The following is a 14,357-nucleotide window of genomic DNA, read 5'->3' as shown; positions in this document are numbered from 1 at the left end:
AAGGTTTTGATGGTTTCCTGTCTCACATTCAGGTCCTTTATCCATTTTGAGTTTATTTTTGTGAATGGTGTGAGAAAGTGGTCTAGTTTCAACCTTCTGCATGTTGCTGTCCAGTTCTCCCAGCACCATTTGTTAAAGAGACTGTCTTTTTTCCATTGGATGTTCTTTCCTGCTTTGTCAAAGATGAGTTGGCCATACGTTTGTGGGTCTAGTTCTGGGGTTTCTATTCTATTCCATTGGTCTATGTGTCTGTTTTTGTGCCAAGGTAGGAACTTTTTAAAACTAAAACGTTCTCAAGATAGTTTCAGTGGTATGTATTTGAAGTACTTTGGAAACATTTCACCAAAGTATTAAGTTTGTAGTGGAATTAGGGGGAGTAAAAATTAATAATTTTAGAAAGTTTTTTTTAATTAAGCTAAAGTATTTCAATTGATTCAAATGGAAGCAAGTCTGATTTTGTGTGACAAATTATTACTTTCATTTGGTTGGGAAGGAAAAGGTAATTAGCACCTCACAAATCAACGTCAATGATAGGAAGCTCCATTGTAAATACACCAAATTTGAGGATTACTGTCCCTCAAAGAAGGTATACATTAAAGATGACATGATCACTTATATTTATTTCATGAGCTTGATCCTTATCAGATTAGCCCAGGTCTGGTTAGAGTTATAAGCTGTTTTCAGCTGTATTGGTCCTTATTCAGTTTTCACAGTATGCAAATATACGCAGAAATAAAAAAAAAGTCTTCCTAAGAAATAGCTTTGAAAACTAAGAAAGTCTATTGGAAACATAAAGCATTTTTGGCATCTTATATGTCATGCACGAAAAGTTAATGGAATTAGTTTTTACAGTGGCTTATGGAATTGGTCTCCTTATTCTACTGTCACACCTTGTATATGGGTAAATGGGTGGTTCATATAGTCATTTCTATGAAAAATTGACTCTTTTGTAGGAGAGCTGGCAATTTTGTCAAGAATTTATGATTTGGAGGTTGGTTTTCATGAAAATGGACTTTGTCTTAGCCAAATGCCTTAATAGCCAAACCTTTCAGTGTGTAACTATTCACCGGAACTACTTGATTTGGGTTTGATAAAAAGATGGAGATGGGAAAGGAGACTTGTTTGTCATTCTGTCTGCTGATGCATGAAAGGAAATATGGAAAACTTCATCTTTGCATATTGTGAGCCTGGTGGAGGACTAGTTTTGTCACTGCAGTTCTCTTAAATCCAGTTATCCTATCTTCTGTGTTTCCAACTTTCCCTCTGGAAACCTGTATATCATCCTTATCTTTGGACTCCATACTTTAAATATTGTTTGTCTTCCAAGGATATTATATCATTTTTAGTATGTTCTTACTAATGCAACATAGAATTACATATAAAAAAAGTTTCTGATCCGTGTGAAATAATCTGTAGTATTACAAAGAATCTTAGTATTTTGTTCCACTTTGGAAGCCATATTATATATACATAAACATGCACATTGTTCTTAAAAAATATGGAAAGTGTTGATTCTCATTTTGACTTGTAAGGAGTTCATTTTGGAGGCATTTTCCTGTAGTCCTGTTAGCAAGTATTGACCTGTAATCAAGCCAAAACAGGGTACATGTGACACCAGTCCCTTTTTTATGTGAACATGGATTATAACTTTTTAAAAAAGTGAATGCCCAAGAAAAGAAGTCATCAGCAGAGGTTTATGAGTTACCAAAACAAAGAGTTCAAGCTGTGCTCACCACAAGGAGAAGTAGTTAAAAAATTAGAGAAGGTGTTTGAATTGATGAGCTGTTTGAATTGGTCTTCTGACCTCTGAAATGACCTTTTCCATTACCTTCTCTGTTTTGAAAGATAATTACTCTCTTCTTCTCTCCCCCTAAGGCAACCCTGGCCAGAATTTCAGCTTTGCCTTTTGAAGGGTGACGCTGTGGTTCAGTGTATTGGGTCAGGGTGTGACCTTACACATCTGTATTTCACTAGGACCACCGAATAGAGATGACCACCACTGTTGTTGGTGTCTCCCCAAATCCAAACCAGTCAGAATCTTGATGGCTCTTAAGAGCAGGAGGATCATTCTATTCTGCTGTAGAACTTTTTTTTTCATTGTCAGTTTTGGAGAACGGTGACTCTGTTATTCAGGGAGATAAAATGAAAAGTTATTTGAAAGAGGTTTAATATGGTATTATAGTCATTTTATACAATATACATTAGTTTACAGTTTACCCTATTTTTCAACATGTTTAGCTACTGTCTTATCTTAGCACCTCTGGAGTTGCAGCAAGGAGCAACTTAATCAGGGCATATAAATTTATTGTACATTGCTAAGGACTTTAATGGGAAGTGTAATAAATCCTTTAAGTAAGGACTAGTCATTATAGAAAGCTGATTTGCAACAGCTAAATGTTCACGTTATACTAGAGTGAGATATAAACACTCCTTTGTAACTTGCATGTCATTATAACACACAGATGTCTTGGCTCCAAGAGCACGTGTATTATTAAATGAGTTCCGGCTTGGATTTATGCCAGGGTCGAGGCTTAGTGATCTTAAGTAAGAGCTCAGAACATCACACGATGGGAGGTCAAACAAACTGCCTTTTTATTAGAGGAGTTCTAGTCCATGCTTTAGAGTCTGTCACTGGTGAAGAATAGATGCCCAGTATAGTCTGTTCTACAACATACTTTAAGCTCTTTCATAACTAAAGAAAAAGACTTATCAGTGCACGGAGACCTTGAGATATAAGTTGAAAATCTTGCAGAAGGCTCTTACTTTAACACAAGTAGTGGCTTGTTTAGTTGCTTCAAGAACTGCTGCATTTTCCTGTATAGTTACCTGGGGAAGCTGCGGGTAGAGAGAGTGCATCTTTCCCTGTGTTTAAAAAACAGTGTGTAATGTTGTGGGGGAAGGGAGTAGCAGGAGGGAGAGGAAGAAGAGGAGGAAGGTTATATTCTAGGTCAGATCCCTAGGTCAGATTCTGAATTTTGAGGCCTCTGGTCTCTACTGGAAATGAATCCATGCAAGGACCTGGGTAGGAAGGAGGAAGCATGAGCCTGGGTTTTAAGGCTGTAAAGCATTGACTTTGACATTGCTGGATGCAAATACCAGTGGATATTGAACTGTGCTAATATTACTACTAGAACTGTTATTATTTTAGTTGGAGCTCTGATTACAGAATTACATAAGTTTTGAGTGGTTTGCCCATAGTCCCTTTCCTTCTATATGCCCCGTTATTTTCAGTAGGCAGTTTTGCAGAATAGGAAGTTCTGAGGAAACACATGTATTGATTTATATCAGAAATGCTGGTATACCATGGTAAGTATACTTAGTATACTACTTGTATGTTGATTTATAAAGTTAATAAGACCTCTGTGACCAGAGTGAGAAGCTGGAGCATAGAAAGCTCATGTTTTTATCATATAATTAGAATGTTCTCTGTTTATCAAACTGCTCCTCACTTTGTTAAAACTGTGTTAACCCATCTAAATGGTATTAATACATTTTTGAAGTTGTAATGTATAATTATATTATCATTCTTTCAGGAATACACCAGACGTAGAATCTCAAATTTATATCTATTTGACATGAGCTTCTGGTATACGGTTGCTTGAGATTAAGACAACAACAACAACAACACCACCTCTTTTATCATAGAGACCAAGTCACAATATTTTATAAATGAATATAGGAGGCCCTAAAAGTGCAATCCTTGTGAGAGAAGAGAATAACTTACATGAGCCAAAATTTTCTGTGTTCCTGTGTCTAATATCAGGATATAATTACGAGTCCAGAGTATTACCAATCAGTTAATATTCTAATATCAAATATTAAGTGAATATTTAAGCATTAGTATTTAGTTAATTAATATTAACAATCAATAATAAAATTGAATATTAAATCTATTTTCTTGAAAGAGCTCAAAACTCCCTTACAATGTTAAATGTCATAACTACCATCAAATCAAATCTAAAACCAAACGTTAGTTTGGTACGTGCTCAGTCTCATGATCATATTTGACAAACAGCATATCTGAAAGAATATTAAGGCCTTCACTTAAGCTTTACTTATAGTTGGAAACCTGGTGTTTGGCCAAGAAAGGAAGAAAATGATTAAATGAGAAAGTGGCTTAGTTCTTGCCTTCTCCAATGTCTTGTGTGTATTTCTGCCATTCTATCAAAAAGACAGTACCACATTTTCCAGGATCAGCCACTTCCTCTCATGCTGTTGGGGTGAGTGGTGAGCAGACCTAGCATGAAGACTCAGGCTGACTGCCTTGGTGTGAGGCACATCAATTCCCAGACAGGATCTAGTGTTGAGCACATCAGAGGTCTTCCAACTGGCATCCGGACAAGGCCTGAACATGTGGAGAACAGATTTAGTCTGAGTTGACTGTGAGGCTCATTTCACCCTATATTAGGCCAAAGGTGGCAAGCCCTGCTACCAAGTGAAAGTTGCTTAGTACTAGTAGAGGGGGCAGGGGGCAAAGATGGGTGGTAAAGAAACTAATGAATTTATAGCATAAGCAAAGAAGCATGTCATATTATCAAAGGCCAGAATCAGACCTTAAGAGCATCCATCCAAAGGCCATGCGAGTATTTTTAGGATTTTGTTTTTTGCACATTATCATGGAGGAAAAAACAGAAAAACAAAGATTGCTAAAGATGTGAAAGAAGAGACAAACCATAATATCCCACTTTATTCTTAATTGGCAATCTTCTCTCTTCACTTCTAGGCCAGATGGCCACAGACTGATATTATAATGAGAGGCCTGAGATCCACAATTAATTATTGAAGCTGCAGAAAAGCAACCCCAGTGGGCACATCACCAAGAAACAGACTTCAGAGGAAGTCAGACCTGATATTGCAGAGGACAAACCTCATTGCAATTAACATTTGCAATGCTTAATACACTAAATAATAAACAAAGTCTATATTTTCAGTAGTCATGGCTTGAGTTGACTTTGGTATTGTTTTGACATTAAAAAAATTTTGTGTATAGAAAATCTAGATCTGATTTGGATGCTTGGTAGAAGGTTAATCATCTAATTGTTTCCAGAAAGACTTTTCCCATAAATATCTTCTATCATTTGCTACTGAGTATATTTACTATTGTTTTACAGAAATTTACCATTGATCTGCTGAAAAAAAAGGTTTTTTGATGTGGAATGATTAGGTTGGTAATCTGAGATGGATGCTATCTATGGGTCATGTGTCTACTAGAGAATTTCTGTGAATTTTAAACCAATGCTGACTTTGGATAGCTTTAGCCCTAGATGCAATAGATACATTACTTTTGGGAGTTTCCAAAAAAAGTATTAAAGAATCATAGCTAATTTTAATGAAGAAGGAAAGGTGAATCCGTGTTGTTCAGGCACTTCATGTTGCCTATATGATATCCAGTATTCTTTTTCTTATTTATTAGTGGAACTCCAATTTTATGTGGGGGTTGGGGAAAGGAGTGGGTGGGTGAAGTTTTATTGGTACCTCATTTTTATTTTTATTTTTTTATTGTTTTAATTTATTTATTTTGAGAGAGAGACGACAGCAGGGGAGAGGCAGAAAGAGAGGGAGAGAGAGAATCCCAAGCAGGCTCTGCACTGTCAGCACAGAACCCGATGCAGGGCTCGAATCCACAAACCGTGAGATCATGACCTGAGCTGAAACCAAGAGCTGGATGCTCAACTGACTGAGCTACCCAGGTGCCCCAGTACCTCATTTTTAAAGCTCCATATTCTAGGCTCTCACTCAGCTCAGAGTGGACATGTGCTACAGTTCTGGCCAGTGAAATGGAGGTGGAAGGCCTCCTGCCTTTGATGTTCCATCACTCCGATTCCTAGCTGCCAGGTTTCTGGCCTCTTTTCCCCTGTCAGCTGCAGCGTTGCCTACCATAAGGGATAACAAGGACTTGCGTTGATGGGTCTTCTTGCCAGTTCCAGGGCCACCGCTCCTTTGGCTCCCCAGTGCCCTGATCTCAGCTCTGCTCAAACCTGCAGATAGTTCCTCAGCTCAGGACTCTAATGTATATCCTTTGTTTCCTGGGCTTTCTAGTGACCTACGCACATTCTCTTAGGCTGGGATTGACTCTTCAGCTTGAGATATAGTCTGAGTGGATTCCCTTCATCTTCGCAGTTTTCCACTTCAAGGGCTCTTGTGTGTAGTCCCTCATTTGCTGTTACAAAGGCAGCATGGGGTAGGGATCTAGAATAGTGGCTCTAGAGTCAGACTGACCTGGATCTGAATTCTGGGAGTTACTTGATCTCGCCATTCCTCAGTTTCCCAAGCTGTAAAATTAGGATAATATGATACTGTTATAAGGATTAAATGAAGTAATACTGTAAGGCAGTTGGCCCAATGCCTGGGCATGTAATAAGCACTCAGTAAAGTCGAAATGATTTGATGTGTTAATGATGATTGTTTTACTAAACCAAAATCGAACATTGAATAGAGTTATTTTCTTCCTTCTAAAGAAAGCGAATCTAAGACAGTTTGATCATGTACTGTCAGAACTGGTGCCAAATCTGTGGGTCTAAAACTCCATGGGGCAGGACCCATGTTAGTCTCATTCATTGCTGTCTCCCTAGTATCTGACAGAGGGCCTGGCATAGAATAATAAGAACAATAACTAACATTTATTGAACACTTAATTTGTATTCAGTCTGTTTAAAGCGCTTCACATAAATCAACTCATTTCCTTCTAAAGAACAATGGGATAGGTATTATTATTATTATTCCCATTTTGGAGCTAGACTCAAGTCTAGAGAAATTAAGTAAGTAGCCCAAGGTCACATGTCTTAACTGGCAAAGGAGAATGCCAGTAGTCTGGTTCCAGAGCTCCATTGTCTTTCATTAAGTATTCATTGGCTACATGGGGGCAGGAAAGGCGGGAGAAAAGGGTGAAATCCTGTATCTTGGCTTCTTGTATTTGAGGTTGGTTATGGTACTTGCATCATAGAAGTGGATTTTTGCCTCTGCTTTAGAAAGGGATGTCTTTGAATGATTAATTTTGGGGAGAACATAATGCATTATTTATTCCCTGGGGCTTCTGTAAAGTCAGCAGTAAAGTGGGTGGGGGGCAGGGGTGTGTGCATGAATTACCACCCATAGCAAGTAGATCGGTACAAAAATAGTGTTGGTTACAGGCAGGTTGGTTTTCCAAAACATGTAATTTCACTGTTTGAAACTCAGCATGCTTCACCAGTAAATAGCTAAGTTACCCAGTAAAGCGTAGCTAGAGTGGTCATAGGGCCTAGAGCCCTAGGGAGGCATTGGGGGCTGGGTGGAGAGAGGTCTCAATGACAGGAAGCCAACAGTGAGGGCTTAGAATGGCCTCAAGTTTGACTGTTTTTGTGACTTCTACTATGAAAAATTCCTAAAATTTGATTAGTAAGATTTTGTATCATTGGAGGGCATAGCATGTGTCTGTGTTAGAGAACAAGGGCATTTTCTGGGACCTTTTTCTCCATATATAATCTGGAAATGAAACATATTTAAGATGAGGTAAGCACACGCATTCAGATGTATTTATTAGGCCTGTTTCCTTTTTACAATAGGAATTAAGAAAACAAATTGTATTATGTTTAGCCAGTAGTAGAAGTACCTCTTTCTTAAACGCCAGTTTATAGAATTGAATTTATTTCTGAGTTTACCTTCCACAATAACACTGTCTTTCTGAAATTTTGATCTTCTCTTTTCTCACCAAGAACCGTAATATTCTGAATAACCAAAATGGTATTTGCACTTTACCTATAGGAAGATTCTGTATATCCTCATTTCAGACTTTGCCCTAACCTCTGTCTAACCTTGGGAAAGTCACCCAGTTTACTGCAGCCTAATGTTCTCATTTCTCTAGTAGGGATAATAGGGTTGAGTACTAAATGACATGATGGACACAAAACTCTGAATGTAACTAATGCAACATACCAAGTGTTCAGGAAATGATATTTATTATTAAATATTATTAAAAACAATGCATTCTTAGTGTTTCATGTATTTAATAACACACTGTAGAATAAATGTAATAAATTTTAAAGGTAAGAGGGCTATTATAGGTGGACAATTTAGCACCAGTGGGAAGTAACAACTGATTGTGTGAATAGAAGAAAGAAGACAGCAGCTATAAAATTAGATACAAAAGCAACAATTGTGCAATAGTTATAGCTATGTAGTGTAGGATCAAAAGAGCTTTCCACCTCTTTATAATTTCTTCCAGCTGGATGAATGTACAGCCTAATACAACAATTGATGTTCATAATAGTGACTTCTTTGAGTCATCAGGAAAAGATTAAATTATGAGAAATGCACTCCATTTAAGAAGGCAGTGGAGTTAGAGGACAATTTAGAAAGATTTTCCTTTAAAATAGTACCTGCTTTACTTATGGCTCTATAAACCCTCAGGTTTTGTAAAAATCCCTGCTGTTGCATATGACTGAGATTTTAAAGGGCTGGAAACCAGGCTAGACCTCAACTGCAGTGCTGGGGTAAGAATGGCTGTGCCATTAGACAAGGCATGTTCTTTATGCTTTTCAGATGATGTTATGTTCTGGAGGGTTCATCTCTGTCTCCATCCACAAAGCTGCTGAGCTAAAGGGAAGAAGGGCTGAGTGGCCCTTGCTGTACTGACAGTGCCAGATTGGATCTAAGTACATGTTTTACTCTGGACTTAAGCAGGACTTAAGAGCCTTTTGACTCCTTGTCAGGGGTCAGGTTTGCCCCTGCCCCTCACGTCTTCCTGCCTGCTCTGCAAGGGAGGCAGTATTGTCTAGTGGTTAAGAGTGTGGGTTTTGAGATCTACCAGTTAGGGATGCTTTGGATTGTCAGTGACTGAAACCCAACTCAGACTGGCTTAAACAATAAGGCAGTGTGTGGGCCCATATAACTGAAAGTCCAGAGGATTCAGGGTTGTCTGTCCAGTGGCTTCCGTTCGGTTGCCTGGTGACTCTCTTGGCTTTGCCTTCCTCTGTGTTTTGGTTTCATCCTCGGGCTGGTAGTAGTGAGATGTCTACAGCCGTGCTGGATCCCACAGCTGCATGTGACATCTAGAGGCTTATTCTTGGAGGAAGTAAATTCTAAGAGCCTCCAACAGACTTTTCCTTATTTCTTTCTGGCCTGTATTGGGTCAGCCACTCATTTTGGAGGCAATCTCTGAAACTGGAGTAATGATGAATATTGGATATCTTAGGCTAGGTCCCTGAGCCAGTCATTGCCAAGAGGGATGGGATTATAATGATTGCTTTAGACAAATCGTGATTTATCTCTAGTGTTGGAGTCAAACTACCTAGATCACAACAGCTGCTCTGCTGTGGGTGAATAGGTGTCAAAGATAACGCAGTATTCTCTCTAGAGTCAAACAGACTTGTTCTCAGGTTTTAGCTCTGCCATTTACTAGCTGCAGTCCCCAGCCTAACATTTGTGGGGCTTGAGGGAAGAATCCAAGTGATGGCTCACATATGCTATGTGGACACATTTTTAAAAGTTATAAATCAAGCCAATTGTTTCTATCCTGACAAATATACCTTTATAATGATCTGGCAGGTCATGTTTGAATTTGAATACTTGGATACCTCAGAGTTCTGCGTACAACATGGTTACATAAGGAGAGTGAGACCCAGGCTTGCATTCTGTGTCTGTAGCTTTCCCCTGCCTCTGTCTCACACTACAAAGTGTTGACATGCCAGCTGACAAGTCCAGGCTATGTCTTACCTACCCAGAAAGCCACCCCTTGTCCACCCCTTGGGCATAGACTTGTGAGCATGTGGCACCTGCTCTAAAGTCATCTCTAGGGAGGGATTTGGGGAAGAGGCCCACAGAGGCTGTGGAGATGAGCTTAGGGCAGTTTGGCAAGGAATTCTGAGCTAATCAGAGCATGTCTAGAAAGGGAATGCAGGATTCTTGGTTAATACATTTCCTTGACCTTATGGACTATTGTACCCACAGAGAGGAGTACAGGGAGGACTCTGGCCTTTCAAAACTCAAACCCAGGGTAAAGGTTTCTCTCTCTGGTATCAGGACAATTCTGATGAACTATAAAGACCACAGCAAGTGACAATTCTGCTGAGACTCGGTTTTCTTCTGTAAAGGGGGTTAATACCCCTAATACCCAGTTCACCAAGTTGTGAAGGTTAAGTGAGGTGAGGTATGCCAAGTACTCACAAAATGCCAGCTACTTTTAGTGTCTTTGGGCACCCAGTGCACAGGTGTTCCCTGGCTCTGATGCTCACTTATGCAAAGACCTTGGGCAAGCCATTCCATCTCCCCAAACCTTACTTCCTCATCTTTGGATGGTGATGCTGAATTAGGATGTAAATGGGAGGGAACATAAAATAACAGCAGCACAGCCTGTGCAGTGGTCGTGACTGTCAGGAAACTTCTGTGTTCCTGATGAGATAAAGTAGAGGTTCTGGATCACTAAGGCCCTCCATAATTTTCCAGGTAAAATCTGCTTCTGACTAGATAATATGTTTGTACCACAGAGAAAGTCCATTTACTAAACCAGAAGGAAATCTTTCACAAATTGTCCCCTGTTTCCCCCCTACTTCAAAGTATTGCCTCTGTGTCCCACCTCTTACCCATGGCAGTCTGAGAAAGTTAAAGTTGTTTTTCCTAGATTTTATTTCAGCAAAATTATCCCCATAGCAATAATTAACCATGGCATTAGAGACAATAGAAAACTGTTAATGGTGAAAACCACCCCCATGTGGTGTGGTAACTAGGCTGTTGACTTTTTCAAAAAAGGCAACATCAGTGTTGAATTGGAGTTCCAACTAACACAAGATCAGAACTACAGGGGATTGTAAGTAAAATCTGGGTTGGCCTCCTTTGTGTTCTGTTCTAACAGAGCTGTTAGTGATAAGTGGTTGCTTATTTGGCTCAACATATTTTGTTACAATATAAAAAAGGAAGTTATTTAATTAGTACTATTGAGTAAATCAATATATCTGCCTTTATGTATTTAATAACAAGCTATTTCAGGAGGATTTCGAGTATGCGGAGATAATAAAATCATTGTGCTGAGGACTAACACTATCAAAGCAGAAGCATGGGATCAGACACAAACACATGCGTGTGCATACACGCACACACACACCCCATTAATTTAAGATGTGTTTATGTGATATTAGTGTTCTTTGGTAAACAATGTCTGTTTTATCTTGGAGATAACAAATATTTTTAGTTATAGTACACAGAGGAAAGGCAACTAAGTATCTTGGGACTGAATTAGGGATGGTAAGTTTTAAAAATTGAAGTTCTAAGTTTTAAGTCCTTGAAACTATTTGGTAACTTCAAATTTCTCACAGGTTTTGAATTTGAATGTAGGAACTGGAATTGATCGTGTATGAAAAGAAAAACATGCGGGGCACCTGGGTGGCTCAGTCAGTTAAGCCTCTGAGTTGGGGCTCCGGTCATAATCTTGCAGTTTGGTTCCTGGGTTCCACCCCCACATGGGGGCTGGGGCTCTCTCTTTCCCTCTCTTTCTCTGTGCTCCTCCTCCACTTGTGCTCTCTCACTCTCTCTCTCTCTCTCTCAAAAGTTAATAAAAAAAAACTTAAAAGAAAGAAATATATACCTTTAATTAAGACAGCATTATTTTCACAGTGGCAGCTGTATTGCTGAAATTATGAATGGAAGGAAAGACATGTAACAAAAGAAATAAGATGAATCTTTTCTCTAACCTGTGCCTGTACTCATTTATATTAGTCCTTTACAAAGAGTCATTTTTTAAACTGGAATTGGAAGACTCTCTTACTTTGTTCTATGACTATTTTTTAGAGTTAAAAAAAGCAAAATTCGAGTCAGAACCAGGATGTCCCTTGTTTTTTCTCTCTCTCCCCTGAAGTATTTGTTTTTTGTATCTTAGGTATGGGTAAATAGCTATGTCTTTTAGATCAAATGGAAAGTTTAGGATTGCTGTCAGAGATAACAAAATGAATGTAGGGTCATGAATATAGAATCCCATTAAATAATGTCTCTGAGTTTCCCACAGTGTCAGATGAGCCTTTGATTGAAAAGTGGCAAGATGTAATATCACCCAAAGAGTTCAAGTTTTTCTTTTTTCTTTTTCAAGTTTTTGAATAGAACAAATACAGATGCCACAAATATCAATTATTTTAACTGGAATTAAAATAAAAATTTAAAAAGCCAAAGAAACCTGATTCTGAATTTGAGATGAGTTTTCTTAGTAAAATATGTTTGTGGAACAAATGAGTCACACTGTTAATTAGTAGGATGACAAGTAAGTAGGGCCAATACTTGGTCTCCATGGTGTGCGGTGGAGAATGTGTATGTAGCCCTTGAGCGGGAGCTATAGGTACACTCCAGAAGTATTTTAAACTTCGTTTTCTGGGAAGCCTCTTCTTTGGCTTCTGTGGGGCTCTTCACACATTGTTTACACAGAGGGTCATCTTTCTGGAAATCCATGGGATACACTGATGAATGAGTCACAGAAGCAATTAGCTTTGTAATACTGAGAATTATTGGCAAGAGTCCACATATTTTCTAAGATACAAGAGGAACGACAAGAATGAAATTAGCTTATGCTTGCTTGCTCAGAGGAGTTTTTACCTCCACAAAACTTGTCTCTTATTATAGATACACTCTGAGAAGTGATGTGGGGCAGTTTGTGGTGCCTTTCTTTTGCTTGACCTAAGAGGATTTTGATTAAGAATTTCTCTGAACCAAAGAATAAGAACTCATGAATCTTGGCTAACAGTATTAATAAGTCCTTCCACTATGTTTAATCAGTGAGAAATGTCACTATACTCATTTCCATATATTATGACATCAGATGCCTTCTGAAACTAATTTGTTGATGGAATAAAGTATAATTTTTGTACTTAAAGTATTTCACAAAATATACAGAAAGCATGTATCCTAGGATAGTCCTCTGAATTTTCCTCAGCCAGCTGACAATTTTGAACTCAAGATTAATTTGTCTGGAAACACGAGAGATTTATCTGCAGAAAAACTTCACTGAAATTGTGTCTGAAAAGAGTGTTATTGAAAGAACCCATTATCGTGGGTGATGGGTATTGAGGAGGGCACCTTTTGGGATGAGCACTGGGTGTTGTATGGAAACCAATTTGACAATAAATTTCATATATAAATAAAAAAAAAAAAGAAAGAACCCATTATCTCTATTTAGAGTTTAAAAATACAATCTAACTTTCATTTAAGAACTTTTAGTCAACACTCTTAAAAGTGTCCTTTCCATAAATGACCCTATCATTTGCCAAATAGTTGCCATTTGTAGATCAATAGAAGTCCACAGAGGTTAAGTGACTTGTCAGAATAACCCAGCAAGTGGCAGAATCAGAAGAAGATTCGAAGCTTTTAATTTCTAGTCTTTTGCTCTAAGACAATTAGCTAGTTTTCCCCTGAGCTTTAGCACACGAAAAGTTACATGGAGCTTCCAGATGTACTTTGTGAAAGGGACACTTGTCTAGCTTGGATGAATCTGTGCTTTTTTTTTTTTTTAAATAGTATTTATTACAGAAAATTTCTAGTTTGGGCTAAACTATTTATGTTACTCTTTATCTAAGAAGGAATAGAAAACTCAGCTGAGGAAAGGTGAATGAAACACATCTGTAAAGTTGATTTTCTGAATGAGAGAAAAAAGTGAAAGCTAAAACAAACTTAGGTGACTTTTTAAAAACCTGGCTCTCAGAACATTGTGCCAGTGTACCTGTTTATTCATTTGATGCGTAAGTTTTTTCTTGAGAGTATCTCACATCAGTGTATATAATTAGACTTGTACTTAAAATTCTAGTCCATTTGAAGAATTTGTAGAGTTAGCCTACCATTTTGGAGAGAATGTTTATATTAATTATTCTGTACCCATTTCTCTTTGTGAAAAATCCTTCTTTGCTTTTAGGCTAAAATAAGTAACAAGAAGCTGAGGATTGTAGCTAATTTTCTAGAACACAGGATTAGAAATCCAATTCTGACAGAAGCCAAATGAGTTACACTGAATTTGGCACAGGGTGTAAAAGGAACTGGTCTCTGTTAATGACATGTTCTTGTTCACAAGCAGGTGTTTGCCCAAGGGGAGTATACTTGCACTTCTTTGTAAATGTTATGGAAGAGTGGTTCACTGGAATAGGTGAACATTTCTCAATTTCACACCCAGGATATGTCATGGTGATTCTTCTAGTGCTCTGGGTTCAGTGGGCTTTTGCTAGGAGTAGAAGAGATAGGATTCCAGAAACTGTAGCACCCTCCTTATTTGGTGGGGGAGGCTGTTGTCCCTGTCCTTAATTAGACTGCTTCTCAACCCAGTGTCTTTGAAAGGCAGCATTTGTGAAGTGTGTCAAGTGCTAGGGTTTTTCCCTTTTCTGCCAGGAGGCTTTTTGGACGCAGTGGGAATGGAATTA

The 14,357-nt window shown here is 38.4% G+C and overlaps 1 protein-coding gene across 12 annotated transcripts in view; it reads left to right on the top strand.

Annotated features, from left to right (window-relative positions):
• Nucleotides 1–14,357, top strand: part of BBS9 (Bardet-Biedl syndrome 9) — a 454,270-nt gene that overhangs the window by 300,139 nt on the left and 139,774 nt on the right. Inside the window, exon 20 of one of the 12 annotated variants that reach the window (XM_086692970.1) lies at nucleotides 4,724–4,880. The exons of the other annotated variants lie outside the window; for them this stretch is intronic. Within the exon in view, the coding sequence (XP_086549096.1) occupies nucleotides 4,724–4,783 (60 nt within the window). The 3' untranslated portion in view covers nucleotides 4,784–4,880. Of the gene's footprint in view, nucleotides 1–4,723; nucleotides 4,881–14,357 lie in introns of those variants that run through there. 12 annotated transcript variants of the gene reach the window in all.

This window comes from Puma concolor, chromosome A2 (assembly GCF_028749965.1).
Source record: "Puma concolor isolate L17-30 chromosome A2, mPumCon1.1.hap2, whole genome shotgun sequence".
NCBI classification, from domain to species: Eukaryota; Metazoa; Chordata; class Mammalia; order Carnivora; family Felidae; genus Puma; species Puma concolor.
Note: the sequence above shows the minus strand (reverse complement) of the source record. Positions and strands in the feature narration are given on the sequence as shown.